The sequence below is a fragment of the Nyctibius grandis genome, chromosome 8, assembly GCF_013368605.1.
Source record: "Nyctibius grandis isolate bNycGra1 chromosome 8, bNycGra1.pri, whole genome shotgun sequence".
NCBI lineage: Eukaryota > Metazoa > Chordata > Aves > Nyctibiiformes > Nyctibiidae > Nyctibius > Nyctibius grandis.
Window position 1 is genome coordinate 49,955,876 of NC_090665.1, and position 17,385 is coordinate 49,973,260.

The 17,385-nt window shown below is 40.5% G+C and overlaps 1 protein-coding gene across 5 annotated transcripts in view; it reads right to left on the reverse strand.

Annotated features, from left to right (window-relative positions):
- SLC44A5 (solute carrier family 44 member 5) overlaps positions 1 to 17,385 on the reverse strand; it is an 87,886-nt gene that overhangs the window by 22,482 nt on the left and 48,019 nt on the right. For 2 of the 5 annotated variants that reach the window (XM_068406343.1, XM_068406342.1), the window contains exons 4-9: positions 11,840 to 11,924; positions 8,149 to 8,233; positions 5,191 to 5,319; positions 4,359 to 4,419; positions 2,611 to 2,734; positions 1,322 to 1,405 (exon numbers count right to left, since the gene is read on the reverse strand). In XM_068406343.1, the coding sequence (XP_068262444.1) occupies positions 1,322 to 1,405; positions 2,611 to 2,734; positions 4,359 to 4,419; positions 5,191 to 5,319; positions 8,149 to 8,233; positions 11,840 to 11,924 (568 nt within the window). Of the gene's footprint in view, positions 1 to 1,321; positions 1,406 to 2,610; positions 2,735 to 4,358; positions 4,420 to 5,190; positions 5,320 to 6,920; positions 7,262 to 8,148; positions 8,234 to 11,839; positions 11,925 to 17,385 lie in introns of all 5 variants that reach the window. The other 3 variants (XM_068406347.1, XM_068406346.1, XM_068406344.1) reach the window with 3 other exon arrangements.

The following is a 17,385-nucleotide window of genomic DNA, read 5'->3' on the forward strand; positions in this document are numbered from 1 at the left end:
AGCAGTAAGTTACCTCTATCTAAAGTTATCTTTAGATATACATGAGTCCTAGTAACACCAAAACTGAGTACATGGTAACCACTGTCCTCAACAGACTGGTTCCCTTAAACTGAGGCTTGAAAGCAGCACTTCTTTTGGGGTATGCTAAAAAGACTAGAGAAATTCCATATTTAATTTTCAACCCAGCCTCCTTTCACTATCAGGCCTTCATTGTCATCACTCAAACTCTGGCCTTTAAATGTTTGTCCAGAAATCATTTGATGTAGGCTATCATATGGTGAAAAGTGTGAAGAAAATTATATCCAACTACTTTAAAACTAGCAACAATTCCGTATAAAAATATCATATTTGACATGTGGAAACTGGCTTCAGTATTTAGAATTTCTGTTCAAAAAGTGGTCAATTCTGCCTCCAGCCTATCCGTTCAGTACTGTGTCTTTGAGAGAATCTGCACCATAAACCTGATTTCAGTGAGACATCTAGAGAGAACAGAGCTTGCTGAAGACCAGTAAGTTTCTTGCCACTGACTACTGCGAGCACAGTATCAGACTACGAGCAACCTGTCCTCCCACCAGTGATGGAACACCTTTAAAAGCTGACAGTTTATGTTTCTGAACTGACTAATTCTCCATATTAAGTTTATTATTTAAAGTTTACGTATTTATTGTTGTGGATTGGCATTCAGGCTTGAATAATGTATGCTTAATATGTGCGTGTTATGGGCTCTCACCTGGCAAAGAGTTCTGCTTCTGTTTAAATTGGTCAACACCCTGGTCCATCAAAAACAATATTAATGCGCTAAAAATGCACACATACTTAACATATTTGATTCAGCAAAATAGCTACTTCTTTTGTTTCAGTGCTGCATTTTTACTAATTGGTGATTAGTGAGTATTAATTACAAGATAAAGTTAATACTGTTCAATATTTTTTGTTCTTGATGTTGCTTTGCCTGCTGCATTGGATTTACGGATTTATATTGGATTTATGGATTATAATGGATTTAACTATATATTGCTAGTATGAATTTACAAATTACAGGGTATATATCTATACAGTTGGCAACTGCAGTTGGTTTGAAAGTCTCTTAATTAAGATTTTTCAGTTTTGGAATTATCACAGAAGACAGCACCTCCTGTTTTTCTGCCTGGTAGAATATTAAAAAGCTACTCCAGATCAACTGACAGTCTATGTATATATGTTGTGCTACCCTTACCTCATGTACAGAACCATAAAAATTATCTATTTTTTAATTCTGTCAGTTCCCTGCACGGTCCGAAGTGAGTTTGGAAAAATTAAAAATACCCACGAAAAATCTTACATTAAAATCCAATACCAAGAAATGGCATAGTCTTCAAAAATTTTCATTCCAACTGATCTTGCATCCAGGACATTGTTGATGCCGCTGAGAAAACACAAACCAAAGGTTGCTTTAGAAAAGCAGAATTTATTTAAACAACAAATAGGCTCAGTGAAAGAATTTGAAATATCTTTGCTAGTGATAAGAGTATATTACTATCTTCCAGTTTCAGTTCTGTAACCAAGCCAACATCAATCACAGTTACACCAAAGAAAAACCTATGTGAAAATGTCTATACAGCTCCTGAAAAAGCTTTATTAAAAAAGCTTTATGAGTACTATCGCCAGATGTAATTGCTTATTATGTCACAAGAGAAGTGTACACTATTAAGATCTGCAATGTACCAAGGGCCAAACAGTTGTGACTCCAGACCTGCTAATAGCAGAGAAGCAGAAAACAGCTCAGTGAAGCAAAAGGCTGACTTTACAGAACTGTTTTGCTACCCTGCAAAGTCCTTGCCCATATTAATGTTTTCCTAAGAAGAAATGAAGGATCTTCTTATCAAAGGACAGACAATGTAGCTGTAGATGCCAGAAGAAGGGAACTTAATAAGGTGCAGGTGTTATCTGTGTTGGTAAGATGCTAGAACAAGGCAGGCTTGGATCAAGGGGTAAGAAAAGGTACCCCTGTCCCCCAGACAGGCTGAGGACTGACAGCAGCCGGAAAAGTGAGGGTATTGCAGCAGTTTCCTCTCATCCTGGTTGATGCCCAGGACTGGAGATGCTTGCTGTCCATCTGCCAGGGAGGTGGTGTCATGCATCAGAGCCCAGTACATTGCCTTTCAACCTTTAGACATGTACTGAAAACAGGAGCACTCTGACAAGGTGAGATGCCCAAAGCACTGGGACAGTCCATGTCAGCGGAAAGGCCATCACAGAAAGGAACAGCCAAAGCCATTACTGGCTCGCCTGAGTCCTGCAGCACAAGGATTTAATTTGGAACCTCCTTTAGCTTTCTTTAACACTAATTTTTGCTAGGAAAAACAAGAAGAATGATTTAAAAACCGACAGTCACTCTGAGACAATCAGGCTAAGGCTTTCGGCTCCTCGCTCATTTCTACATGCCACCCTGCTGGTTTTCCTTACTGGAACTTTGCAAGTGCCCAGGCACACAGAGACCATTTACTAGCCAGTCCTGCCTGGGTACCCTCAGCCATTTGCTACAACAGATTCTGATTGTTTTTTCAATTCCTAAATTATTTCACAATCTCACAATCCAACAAACAAGCACTAAAGAAGGGTAAAACCTACTTTGCAGCTTCCCTGAGATCAGTTACATTTCTTGTTTTCCCTCTTCCATCTTTGAATGTAGTCTGGTTTGCCACGGTTAGCACCCCATTCTTCGTGGAGAAGTCTGGGAAGCATCTCTTAAGAACTATTCAAAATATCAAAACAAAGCATACATATTACATTTCATGTCAAGCTCCAATTTTATCACTTGTCTTTTGTAACATATTTAAATCCTTTCAGATTCACAGTCAGTCGTTTTTCAACTGATTATCTAACGATACGTTGACTTCAACAAATCTTGGAAGAGCCATTATATTCAAGATTACAATTTTCATGCTCTGGGGCTTTTTGTCCAAGCTCAGGCATGGTGGGATCACAGCTTTCAACTGGAGATTCTAGGTGCTACCGAATAACAACAGTAGGATCTGTAGCAGTTTAAGAATTTGTAATAAATGCGGAACTTACTCTCTCTGTCAGTATCTGGGCAGTTTACAAAAACTGCAGCTTCTCAAATATGTCATTTCATGGTAATAATCAAATCAGCCCCCAGGGACAGACTCAACGAATGGTATTAGCACCCAAAACAACACATAGCAGCAAGTGTCAGTTCCTCATATGCCAGATGAGCTCCAGTACCAGCCACTAGCACTAGATATTCTTAGAGAGGAAGCAATGGAAAAAAGACAGAAACTATTGGTTAGACAGAGGGAGGAGGAGATTATAAAAGAGAGAGAAAAGGAGAGATGTTTACATACTCATTTATGTTGTCCTGCTCTTTGCGGCAAAAAGTCCTGGTTTTCATTCCAAAGGGAAGAGCAGGTCAGTCCTCCTACACAGCTCTACTTTAACTTCTTATAACAATTCTGTGCTTTCCTTATCAGGTTCCAATAAGTACTCGTGCCAGGGTTCAATATTCAGTCTATAATATCTACCCCACCAATTATTCTGAGGAAATAATTAAGTAACATGTCTCTTTTCCTCCCTCTGTAATCTTTGCCCCTTGTTGCAGTTCAAAGGAAGATAATAGCTTCTTTGCAAACTATTTTCTGTCTTTCAGGTCAGTACATCAGTTTTCATACAAATTCTTAATTTTTTAAAAAAATGAATCCATATTTTCTCTTTTTGATAACCTGTCCCTGGTTTACATGATGTCTATTTTAAAGCATGGAAAAACAAACAGCAATTTCTGATCTGCATGAGCTTCTGGATCAGTGACAGATACTCTTGGTATTACATTTCTGCAGCTGAGATGAGCTCTGAGACCTGCGGTTATTTACTCAGAAATACCTGCTATCCACAGTGACAAAAACATTTTTTGGCCCCATAATTCCTCTGTATACCCTGCACAGCCACCACTGCAACTGAAAAGCAAGCTGCATTGTAACTGGGCTCAAGTACCACCTGAACTTCAACAGCTGGCCATACGATCCTTCCTACATTCACGGCGTTTTCTTGACGCCAGTGGGGTTGCTTGCTCACGTTTTGGAAGGCACAATTTGAGCTGTAAAGCTTTTGTTACCAGTGATGACTCAAGAGCAAGAAAGAGCTCAGCTTGACCTGATCACACGCTGAATGTTCATGGATGGCAGTTAGGAAAAAAAATAATAAATCTTTATACTTTCAATTGTTTAAAACTTAATGGACATCACTGTCAGATAACAGACAGCTCCTAGTGACCTTGCCACAAAACACTTTTCAGACTGGAGTTGTGCTTGAGTCTAAGATGTGTGTAATTGGCTAAGATGTGTGTAATAAGTAGAACCACTCACAAGGCCTGCTTGGAACGATCATCGAAGGACAATCTTCATCACGTACGACTTGAGCAACAGACTAAAAAGGGGAAAAACAGGAATGCTGAATACATAGCAGAGTAACTAAGTGTTTCCGTTTCTCACCCAGTCTGACAAATTCCCCCAAACTGGGCTTTGTAGCCTCCTCCCCAAACTTGTCTGGTGGAGCTGCAAGATACACTCATGATGTAAGTGCAAATCCAAACGGTCATTGTGACTTGGGAAAAGACTACTCTTCCTTCCTTTCCTAGTGACAAAAAAAGACCTGTTCACTTCGGATCAGCATCTAAGCCAGAAGTGACTGGGCAATTGTTCTTTGCCTCTTCTCTTAAAGAGTAAGAATTTAACACAATTAATATAGCTGAATTGCAAGGTGTTTTAAAGATGGGAGAAACAACGCAGTACATTTGAGTGTGAAATCTGTTACATGAAGGATAGATTAATTTTCTTAGCTAAATTACTAAGTAGCTATAGATGACTCAGGAGCCTTACGAACTGGTTTGAGATACTCTGCTCCACTGCTGTGGAGTACCTAAGTACCAAAGGATACTGCTTGCCACAGTACTGCAACTACATGGGTAGCTGCAGATATTCTTTTAAGCAAACAGTGATCATTTAAAGAGTGGGGGATTTGGTTTGCGTACAAGACCTTCACCCGTGATTAAATCACTGTCAAACCACATATATGGGACAACTCCTTATATGGTGAAATCAGAATAATTCAAAGCTTTGATGTAGCTCAGTAAAATCATGCATATTACATATTGCTTGAAGAAAAAATGTATTCCATCACCTACTGATACATACACACCTTGCGAGGATTGTTAAAACCAGGTTTGCAGAACTGCCTGAAGTAATTCCACTGATCTGGTTTGTATCTGTAGGAAGCCTGAACATCAATGTAGGTTGCAAACCTGTCTGGGCACTTTGAGACACAAAGCTGCAAGAAAAGAAAAAAAAACAAGTAAAGACGCACTGTGGTTAAAGAAGGGTAAGGAAAGTCAGTGCAATTAAAAAGAAAGAAAAAGGCCACCTATAAAAGCGCACTGGTTTATGGAATTGCCTTCAGTAATGTTTACTGCAGTATTTAGACAGAGACACATGTTTTCCTTTTGATTTCCTAGATGAATACTTCTAAAATTCTTTGACAGAATAAACTTTCTAAGTCTCTTCTCATATCTGGCACTCTCTGTATCCTCTCAGGTTCTACACATTCTGGTAGATATGCAGAACTTTCAAACTGTTGAAAAAAAATTTTTTTTTTGAACACCAGGAAAAAAATCTGTTGGGTCCTCCTCTACTTCCATCAGCAGCAGTGCAGATGAGCAAGGCGGTGCAGTAGCTACTTTCACAGGATGCACGTAATTTCTTTCTATTACATTTGTAAGGAGAACTTTATATTAAAAAAAGTTTCATGCAGCTAAATTTGTTCCACCCTTCTACACAGTCTCTGCAGCCAAATACATCTCCACAGATATCGTTCAAGTCAAGTTAGGTGTAAATCACTCAAAGGTGACCTTTTACTACCGGCTAACAATGAATCTCCCCTAGTTACGAAGGAAGAGGGGTGCACATGCCAGCAATGAAATTCACACCACTCAAGGTACAACCATTATAAACTGGATTTATGTGAGAAATCAGGTGAGGACTGGGGTCTGATGAAGGCATCCACTCAGAAGTTATGATCTAGATTTACAAAACGGAGAAGCAGCCGCCTCAATACACCGACTGAAGGCTCTGCTGGTCACTGGAGTCATGCAAGTGTACAGCCGTTCTGACTCCTCACTGTTCCTAAATCCTGTGAGGTAGTTTGAAGTCCATCTTTTTAGCAAGTTTCATCCTTTTCTAGAAGGCTGTTCTCTGTTCCCAAAGCTGTGCTATCCAAACACCCTTTGCAAAGCTCTGCTACCCAAGTTCCAGAGAGACATCATGCATGAAAGTGTACTTCACCTCAAGGGCATTCCGCCATATATGTCTCACCTAAAGGAATTTTGGGAAAAGATCTTGTACTAATCCTTACAACATGGCAGATGCTGCAAGAGGGTCTTCCTAGATGAGAACTACAGTCCTGTGCACTACCCACAGGCCAAGGAACAAAGGAAGAAGAGTTTTGTCCTTGCTGGGACAACAGGTGACTAACAAGTATACGCTTTACTATAACCTCAGTTTCCCATCTATGAAACAGGCAATGAAACGTGCTGTCTGTGGATCCAGTGAACTGTAATAACAGCTTCCAAATCCACAGTCTTACTCAAGAACTGAAGCTCTTCCCATGCCAGTTCTTGGGTTCTTTTTCTTCTGCTATTTGATATGAATGGGACAGGAATGAAAGACCCTGTCTGCAGTTCAAAAGAGGAATTACCAAACAAACGTTTCTTCAGCATTTTCACAAAAGACCAGAGAATTAACCATGTGCAGTAGCAAAGAGCATTCAAAAACATTTTCAGTTTTGGAGATGTTTGTTTGGAGATGTTGTATGCTTGAAAACAAAATAACTACTCTGCTCCCCCAAACTCTCCTTCAACAAGTATTTCACCTTACTTGATGCATGACCACTGCCAACTTGACCACAGCACCAGTCAAATCCCACACAATGACCTCAGTATTTCTGAAAAGGCTGAATTGTTCCAGTAACAGAGTCTAAAGACTGCAGGGTGACAGTGTCGGTGTCTGCATGTGGACAGATGGGGATTCCTGAAGCAAATCTGCTGCTGATAGAGAAAGTTTCCATTCTGACAGCAGCTGGTCAGTGTTAAGAGGGTTCTTGCTCTTCCTTGCTGGAGATTTCCATCTCTTCAGCTGTGTCAAATAGTCCATACGGTCACACTAACTGATAGGCCAGAAACATCTATGAAGGACAGGGGATCAGGAGTGAGGGCAAGCTGGAATGGGAAACATTTTAAAATGATAGTCAAATAAATAGACAATTAACATTTGTAATCAGTAAATTGGTTACCATATAACAACCCTCATCCAAATTAATACTGGACTTCATTGAATGTTGTCAAGATGGCTGAGACCATACTCTGTCACCTGCAGTTTAATTACACAGTACAACTACTTTGGCAGCAAAGTTGTATCAGAGCAGTCCTGCACCCAATTCCTCTGACCTACTCCATGCCATAAGTTGCTGCCTCGTGAGATGAACTGACATAACTGGTTGAGCAATTGTTCAGCAAACCGGGTCAGTAAAAGGGTCTCACGTAAAAAAGACCAGGAGGATAATTTTAACCCACACACGTTCAGTGACTGAGTTTATTTCACAGCTTCACAAGAAGTTGCAGCATGGCTAAGGGAGTACAAATCGTGGCATAAGGCAAGAACAAGTTTTCAGGATCTTCGCTTTTGAAAGGGCCATAGGCCCTAACCATACATACCCAGATGCTCCTGTCACTGGGGATATGCACATTTTCTTGAACATGTCTAGTCTGGAAAACCCTAGATGTCAATCAAAATTATTTTCTGCATGCACTGATTACTACTAGATAGCTGCCTGTGAGGAATTCACAAGCAGCAAATTGTTGTATTAACTAAACAGAATTTTTTTTGTCAACTCTTATCCAAAATGCACAATCTTTTATATTTCTCTTTATTTTTTCTGACCATCATGGGCTACAGAGACCATGTGCTACATGTCATCTATAAAACAATCATATTATATTTTGAAGGATATGAAGAGCAATTTCTAAATCCAGACAAATGTATGTGTAGTTCTTAAGCACCATGACTAAGAGGCAGAGAAAATAATTTATCTCTGTATTTCACTCACCTGTGTTGTAGGGCACTGTAGGTTTATTAACACTACCGGGCTGGCACATTTCAGAATGTTAAAGTAAAACAAAATGGTCTTGTTCCTACAGAAGTGAATATAACATAATTAATGTTATAAATATGAGTGTTTATACATCCTATCATTCAAAAATTTATAGCATACATCGATATTTAAATTTTCTATTATTGTGAATGGTCATATTGCAAACACAAGACAAAAAAACAAATCCCAAGCTGACCCTGAAGGTTCTGTGCCAAGACATCTCTGAAACCACAAGCATGTGTTCCAAAGAATGCTAATTTTGAGAAGTTTTTTCCACAGCAAGGTTTTAAGCTGAAACGACCCTAGGCACTGTTACAGGTATCTCTAGTCCTGCCTCTAAGAAGTGAGGTCTGTAAAATACCCCTGCAAAAACACCGTGGTCCCTTTGCTTCCACTGAACACGTTGTGTATGTCCTGCACGCAAAGTACCATGAGCAAACGCTGCGCTGTAAAATGCCTATTTGCCATTGATCAGCAGGTGGCACCAAAGCCAAGCGAAAGTTTTTTATGGTGGGAAACCGAAACCAGCTGGACAAGAAAAAGAATAATAGCATCTGCTAATAACGCTGATAAACCTCCTTTGATATAAATAAGGGACAGTCTGAGGGGTTTGCACCCCAGGACCCCCACACTTGACAGCTTCTGGAACTTGGGACCTTAAGGTAGCTGCCACCTCAGTTTGGAGTTGTTGAAAACTGATCACCCCAAGATCTCTGGATTTAAACACCAGGGTTTTGAAGACAGCAGAATACGCTATTAATCTGTGCTATGTCAGAAAATTACCAGATAGCTCTAGTGAGGATGGTATGGCAGTACTCCTGCCCTTTTACACGAGACCTCCACGTCGGCTGGCCATGCCAGGACTGTGCAGTGTCCCTGTAAGAAATAACAGTGCACGTGCCCCACTACGGCCTGTGATGGGCAAGAGAACACAGCGAGCGGTGTCGAGGCACGGCTGGCCCCGCCGTGGCAGCGCACAGAGGGAGCTCTGCCCTGGGAGCAGCACGAACAACTCGGTGTGCTTGGGCTAACGAGGCTGCCCCTCCTCTACCTGCGGCCTTGGCACAAGTCCTGCTCCCGCACCTCTGCACTGCATCCCCCAGTCCAGGACACGTCCTCTGATCTTCCACCAGCACGTGGCTCCCACCGATGGCTGAATACGGCTGTGCCTTCAAAGCCACTATACAGCATCACTGCACACTCAAGCTCCCTTTAAAACTGGGATTAGCTCAACTGCCTCATGTTTTACAAGCTTAAATTGTTCTCAGAGGTATGTTTTACTATGCACTGTTTAACAAAAAGTGCATCTGGCAAAAACAATTCACTATCATTAGTTCGTTCTTCAAATCAATAGAGTAAAATTTTGTACTGAAATGTCACCGGTCTTCAATAGTTTCTTGACAGTATTTATAATCTGTGAGCTGCTCAAAGCCATTAATGATTTATTTTTCCTTATGTCTTAGCACACTTGCTGGTATCGACAGCAGAAAAGTGAGTTTAAACATACACATAACACAAGAGAACAGCCACCCAGAACTAGGTCCGTATTCTTGATAATGAAATGGTGTTGTATCCTGTGATTACGCCTGCTCTGTAGAAGGCAAACAAGCTTAGGGCTTACATGGAGATTAATGGATGGATTACAGGGAGGCACAAAGAGGCCTTAGAGAGACTTGCATGACAACACAAGATAGAATTAATTTGACTGCACGGAATTCGTTGGAGTTCAAATGGGTTTTTGCATGAGCTGTGACTGTTGGCTTGGGTTTTGGCTTCTCTTTTCTACTCCTCAGTGAGATTGCTGGGCATGCTTGTTCCAAGCACAAGATTCAAAACACAGAGACTGTGATCACTTTCCTAGGAAAGACTCAGACTAAGCCCTTGGGGACTTCGGAAAACCGTAGTCCTGGGTTAGCCTTTCACACTGCTTACTTGCAGGGCATCTGAAAAATCTGACCATGGCTCCGATGAAGACCTGACAAGCACATCCACACCTCTACTTTTAGGGACAAAAGGGATTTGTTCAGAGGGGCCTCCTAGCCTACTGCCATAAACACTCTTGCTTTTCCAGTAGGTTGTATTACAGAATCACAGAATCAGAGAATCGTTTTGGTTGGAAAGGACCTTTAAGATCATCGAGTCCAACCGTTAACCCAGCATTGCCAAGTCCACCATGTATTATGTGTCTTTCGGCTTATATTTTTATAAGAAACTCCTCAACGTAGCAAGTAAGTGCCAAAATGCAGTCTCAGTAGCTGAATTATTCTCCAGCAATCATATATATGGAGGGACATTTGTGAATACAAACTGGAAATCACACTGGAAGAAATAACTGAAGGGAAGACTTGAGTAACAAAGAGAAAGAGGGAGTGGAAGTGGATGAGAAGAATCAGAGAAGCATCTGGCTACATGTCACATAGTCTGAGACTCCCAAATCCATTTGCCCACTGCTTCCTACAGACCAGAGAGGGGACAAGGACAAATTGGGGGTGAGGAGGGGGGAAGCAGAGAAGGGGTGCAGTGAGGGGAACACACACAACACTACAACTTTTTCTCCTAGCTTTTCCTCTTCAGCACGTTGGACTCTCCAACAGCTGCTGTGAAGAATCTTAGTCGGAGGATGGAACAGGTCTTCTTACACTATCTAGTCTGTTTCCTCTGTAAAAAAACCTTGAGAGGATATAAAGTCCTAGCTCTGCCTCTGTTCTACGCTCTATGTCCTGCTCGTTCCCTTCTGAACTGCCCTTTGGACAGTGGCTTCCTCATTTTTTTTCCCAGAAAACTAAAGCAGCAAAGAGCTGTTATGAAATACTAGCTTCTGTTTTGCTTCCTGCATAGCATCCAGCTTCTTGACAGTGACAAGGGCATAAAGGGCACCTAATACTTTTTGAAAGGGGGAAGGTGGGGGAAAAAAGCAAACTATTCTTAAAATTCTGTTTCATAAAACACTTAGATTTTCAGAGAAAACATTGATGCAACATCTTTCTTTCCTGAGCAGCTGTTTTCATGTAGAAGTACTCTGTTGACATCAACTAATTAATTTAACTCCCACATTTCAACATTTAAAGACTGGGAAACAGAGACAAGTAAATAGAGCCATTTGGCTGATGTCCCCAAGGAAGGTACGGTTACAGCTGCCTGTCTCCCACACCACTCAGTCTCCTCTCTACCAGTACTGGGTAAGCACCAGAAAAAAACCCAAAGGCTTTTCCTTCTTGTCTTTTCTGTTACTTGGTGCATGTTGAGAAAAACTAAGAACCAGGCTACAATGCTTTAGGACTACTCTTATCCCAAGGTGGACAGAAGAATTACTCAATGAGTTATTAACTATTCAAACTTTGGCAGTTAGGAGCTGTGCCAGCTAGTCACTTCCACTGCAATTAGCCTTGCAATCTTTAAGTTATATTGATACTTTACCAAAAATATTCTCTGAACAACGAAAACAACTTCATTATGGTAACAAATTGGGTCTAGATTTGCACTGAGCAACTAATTTATTTCTGATCTTTACTTGGAATAAATTCAGTAAGAGTGTCGCTGCCTCTTCAACTTCCCACAAGAAGCCCTAGCAGACAGAGATTTGAAACCTCACATCGTATTCATACTGCATGAGCAATAAAGGTATGTGAATGGATTTAGTACTCACTCATTGGGGGTATCTTTCTGACCACAGAACTGCCCATAGCTGTCAGTTGGATAAATCACTTTCCTGGGGTCGCCATGCACCCAAGCTGCAAATACACACATTAATATTTGAGTCAAGTGTACCCAGTTCATAGTTGAAACTAACGAGCAGGAAAATGTATCACCTCCAATGTACCATTTTAATCTTTGCTGATCACCACTGAAGACTATTGAATTGTACATTTCCTAATAAGAAACTAAAATATAAAACAAACTAAACTGAACTAAGATATGGAGGAAGCAGTCAGAAAGAAAACCAGTTCAGTTTTAACCTTCAGGGCACATGTACCTGGGTTGTATCCAAAATATGATGTAATGGACTTAAAAAATAATGGTTATTAAAAGGGGAAAGAACAGGAGCTACCTATGTAGACAAATGTGAGTGTTCACAGTCAACCACAATGGCACTGAAATTAATGGGATTACCTGGGTGTGTGCCAGAAATACACAGGGTGTGACTGAATCTAATGGACTCCATTTGCACTAGGAATGGAAACAAACACTCACTTCGTAAATGAAAATATTTCCTCACCTCTCACTTGGCAATTGTCCCATTTTTCAGTTATTAGGTCTGCACCTGGCAACTTACGTGTTCTGTGCTATCATGAACCATAGTACTGAGTGGGAAGAGAGGTTTATATTGAACTTTAAACTTCTTTTCTCCACTTCGAAGCAGGATTTCTTCTCCAAGCCATTTTCACCTGCACTATTATTCCCCTTTGAGGATTAAGTACACACCAGCTATCACTATTAGTATCGTTATTTCTAAGCACACCCTAAATAGTGTGCAGACCTGACTAAGCTTCCTTCATGACTAGCTAATGACTAGCCTTTAAACTGTTCTGACTACTAACTGCTTATTTGACCCTAAATAATGGGAATTTCATTTATTTTTAAGTATCATCTGAAAGTAAGATGTAATGCCAGAATGTAAGTCCATATCATTACCCTGAGCTGACACCCTAAAATCAGGTTGCTAGAGAACTGTTAGGAAAGACCACTGATCTTCTCCCAAACATTTCCTTGTGCTTGTATTATGTGGAAAAGATCACAGGTATTACAAAGATTTTAGTCCCAACCTTCCCCTCTCACACTACACACTGAATGTCAGGAGCTCACTTAGCATACACTTCAGGCTTTGATCCTCGCAAACCACCTTGAACTTGCTTCTCTGTAATTACCCCATTTTCTCTCAACTTTGTGACATTATATTTACTCATTTGTGAAACTGTCATTTTCCTCACCGTCACTTTGGTGAGGATAGCAGCGCTTAACAATAATGATATGTGCAGTAGAGACAGAACCTATATAAGGTCTCACAGCGGCAGACTGAATTTACTGAAATGTTTGGGACAGATGCACACCAAATCTTCAGTGACTTGCAAAGAGTTACAGAGAATCTGTAATGCTACCTTTCACCTACAACGGTTTTAGGTTACCAAAATGAATCTGCTAGTTCTTTTTAACCTATGTTAGTTTTCCTGTGTTCTGGAGTTTGTACATTAACCTGCTGCTTGGTATCAAACACTTTCTGAACACTCAGATTAACTGCATTTCAGATTAACTGCGGTGTTCTGATGCTCAGAGAAAGCTCAAGTGCTTCACAAGCATTAAATCCCATTTACTTTTTCATTTGTTAGCCCCTACTTACTTATTTCAGTAGCATTACTTAATAGGAACATTTAGGAGGCACCAGCTCTCTCTCAGGAATTCCTGTAGTCAGTTGATAACTCCTGTGTTATGTGACATTAGAAAGCAGACAGCTCTCTGGTGACTGCAATAAGTCTGTAGGTCATGCCATGTACACTTCCTTCCATCATGACTCTGACAACAGGGAGTTTTTCTTTCTACTTTAATATGACCTTGATTTCCATACACATAAAAGATTTTTATTCCAGCATGCTCTGATGCTCTTAAGGCTGCAGTCTGAGTGCTGGTACAAACACCTGGGCTAAAAAGGATAATTAAAGAACAGCTGAACCATATCACACAGTTGACTCAGCCCTCAGAGCAGCAATGGGACATCCTATGACACCAGTATAGCATTTTCGGGAGGCCTGCAGTTATGTCAGTCCTTTTATTGATGTGGAGCCAACACACATGGACACTATCAAAAAGAGCTGATGTCTGTCACTAAATGTCTATCAGATGCACTCTTTTTTTTTTTCTGTGCTTTATGGGCTATGTCAGTGGTTGTAAAGGCTGGAAGGCTCCCTGTCAAGGAGAAAATGTGATTAGAAGAATGGCATCCTGTGATACTTAAAAATGAACTGCATAATCTGTGTATACTATCTGTCTCATTCCCTCTACTGTGTGTTTTTGAAAGGACAGCCTTTCATATCATTATTGTGCTTCCCTTAAAGGTATATTTTTAATGTTTTAATGTATGGAGAAACTGACCCGCCAAATTGTTCTTATGGCTTTTTAATGCAAGCAATTTACTAATGTATTGAAACAGGAAACAGAATACATGATATAGAATTTGCAAATCCATGTTGATAACACTGGTATTGTATAAGCATCCCTTGAAGCAATACAACAAAAGCTATTATTTTGAATTAACCTGTCCTTTGGAACATGAGGCTCTTTTCCAAGATAACTTATTTGCTGCCTTTTATGTGCACTTTTCTGAATTAAAATATAATTTTAAATTAAGAGGCTAAACATTTGTAAAGTATTGCCCAGATAAGCCCAGTGCCTCTGAAATAAACATGAAGAGTTAAGTCAGTTTGATAAATTAACACTATTAGTTCATCTGTAAAGTTACAAGAATGATAAGAAAGCAAATCATAGAATAACTATTTCTATTCAGTACAGTCCAGCAACCATCACTGAAGCAGAACCAAGAAAGGCTCGTATCAAAAATCATTTGGTTTCATCTTTCAAGGAGAATTGATTACTCAGACTACACTTCAGCCCCCCTGAAACATAAAAAAAGTCTACCCCACTGTTACACAGACACACATACAGCTGAAGCCTACGTGAGCTACACATACAATACTGAGGGCAAAATTTGACGCAGATTTTCAGTCATAGCAGTTGTGTGATGAACCTGCATTTATTGCTTCCTTCTCAAGCCAAACTCATCAGGGATCCAGAGCGGTATTCACATATATTCAAGAAATTGCAGAAATCTACTCTTTTTTCTATAATAAACCGTAAGGCATAACTCATGACTAAGGATTGATTTATAATTATTTTCTCTTAATGTGAACTTCTTTGACTCTCATGTATTTTGTACAGTGCTGGCCCCTGGAACTGTACCAAAGCTGATCTCATCTTGTACTTAGAAATAAATGAGAGTAAAAAGAATAGCTGAAGTGCAGTACAAGGAAAGATGAAAGGCTGAGACCACATGGATCTGGATTTGGAGCTGAACTAAATGTTTCTAGATTGAAAATTCAAATCTCCTCTGTAAGAAAGGTAGAAAAAGTCACCAGCTACAGATTCAGTATCTGGTTCCAGGAACAGGTTCTATTTCTAACCAATATTTCATAAGGTTTGCAAGAGAAGGCTGTTCAGATGCCTTGTGCCCAGCAGGAAACCACTGCATGTGCAGAGCAGGGAACACGACCAATTCACTGTCTCGCATCACAATAACTCCATTGTCTGAGGTTACAGACATGAAGAAGCGAGGAACTGACCAGTCCTCTTCTGCTGCTCTCTACTCCTGCAACATCTAGCATATCAGGTTCTTTGGAAACTGCACACACAAAGTTGACACAAAGTTCTAGCCAAAAAATTAAGGAGATTATATAGTGCTGGACAGAGATCCAGGATCTTGCAGCACAGGAATACTGTACAGCCAGACACTGCCAATGCTCTCCCTTCCCTTCGTCCAGGTAGCAGCACTTCAGAACACTGCCTGTCTGCACAGGGGCAGGTCATCAGCACCAGAGCATTTGTATGCTCAGGAAAACAACAAACGTTCCTCCGATCTGAGTCCAGCTTCTTCAGTTCTGGCTTTGCGTTTGAGCAGTGACAGAATAAGAGAGCAGAACATCAACGAAGAAACAGTCACTGAGGTAGGAAGAGGAGGACAACAGCAGAGACATTAGAGGGATGTCCTTCAGACACGGCATACTCCCATCACCGAGTGGGAGGGATAGCAGGTCTGCAACAGCTGTGCACAGTCCAGAAGCTGCTGTTGCTTCTTAGGACTAATAATTTACTTCCTTTTCTTCAGTCTATTCCCAAGTAGTTTTAGTAAGCAGAGATATATATTGCATGTATGTTCTGGTAAGTCCCTCTCCGATCTCCTATAACTGGGAGTCACGTGACTATTTCTGCTCCAAATACTTTCACAAGTCAAATGAACATTAGTGTTGATTTGGAATTAAGCAAAGTGGGAACAATTCAATTAGGCCATGAGGGCAAGAAGATGCTTCATTCCATAGCAAAGGGAAGGGCCCACAGGATCCAGATAGTAGCCAGAACTGTGATGAGAGAATAAGGGAAAGAACAAAAAAGACACGGAGAACACCCAGTGCTTGAGAGAGCGAACAGACTTTTCAGAACACCTTCAGTGCTCAGCTACTACAGGAAAGGTGAGAGGAGACAGCTCAGCATTGTGGCTTGGAGGACGTTACGCTACCATACAACTTAGTCAGAGGATAGAGTATTCTCTGAGTTATTGGAATCACCTAGGTTGAAGCAGTCTTGCTTACAGTCATCTTTTCATGCTAGAGACAGCAGCTTTTCACAGAATGGCTGGGGTTGGAAGGGACTTCTGGAGGTCACCTTGTTCAAAACCCCTCCTCAGGCAGGGTCACCTAGAACAGGTTGCCCATGACCACATGCAGACAGCTTTTGAATATCCCCAAGGATGGGGACTGCACAATCTTTTCTCTCTACAGGACAGAAAATGGTATCACAGAATTACGAAGAAAACTAATGGCTTTTCTTCTATGTAAGGCAGAGCCAAAACAATCTTTTACAAGCAAACTGAAAGAGCTCAGAGAGACATGCAGATACACAGTCAGTACACTTTTACAGCATCATTTGTCCTTTCACACGCAGACATTCATACAATTCTCTCACACAAACAAAATAAAATAGCTATTATTAATGAATATCATGTGCAAACAACTCTGGATCCCACAACAAATGAAGTAATTTCTCTTACTTCTCCTTAGTGCTCACATAGGTTCTTTCAGTAATATTTTAAGGAACAAAAAGCCTCTTAAAACCAAAGTGTTTACCTCTAACTTTTGCTGTCAGATTAATGACAAATGAAAGTAGATTTTCCCACCACAGTTACTTTATGATAGCAAAATTATCAAACCACGTCATTTTCACTTGAACACACTTACTTTTGAGTTTTTCATCAGTAAACACACGGTTTTGAACTTCTCCCTAATTACAATAGACACTGAATGTTAATTCTTATTTGCTTCTAGGCAAGGCACTGCGTATTGATTGGAAAGCTTCACAGAGATATAAGGGACATCTCAGTTAAAAATTCTAACATTCACAAAGTTGCTTCCCTTGTGTATGAGAAAGCACTAC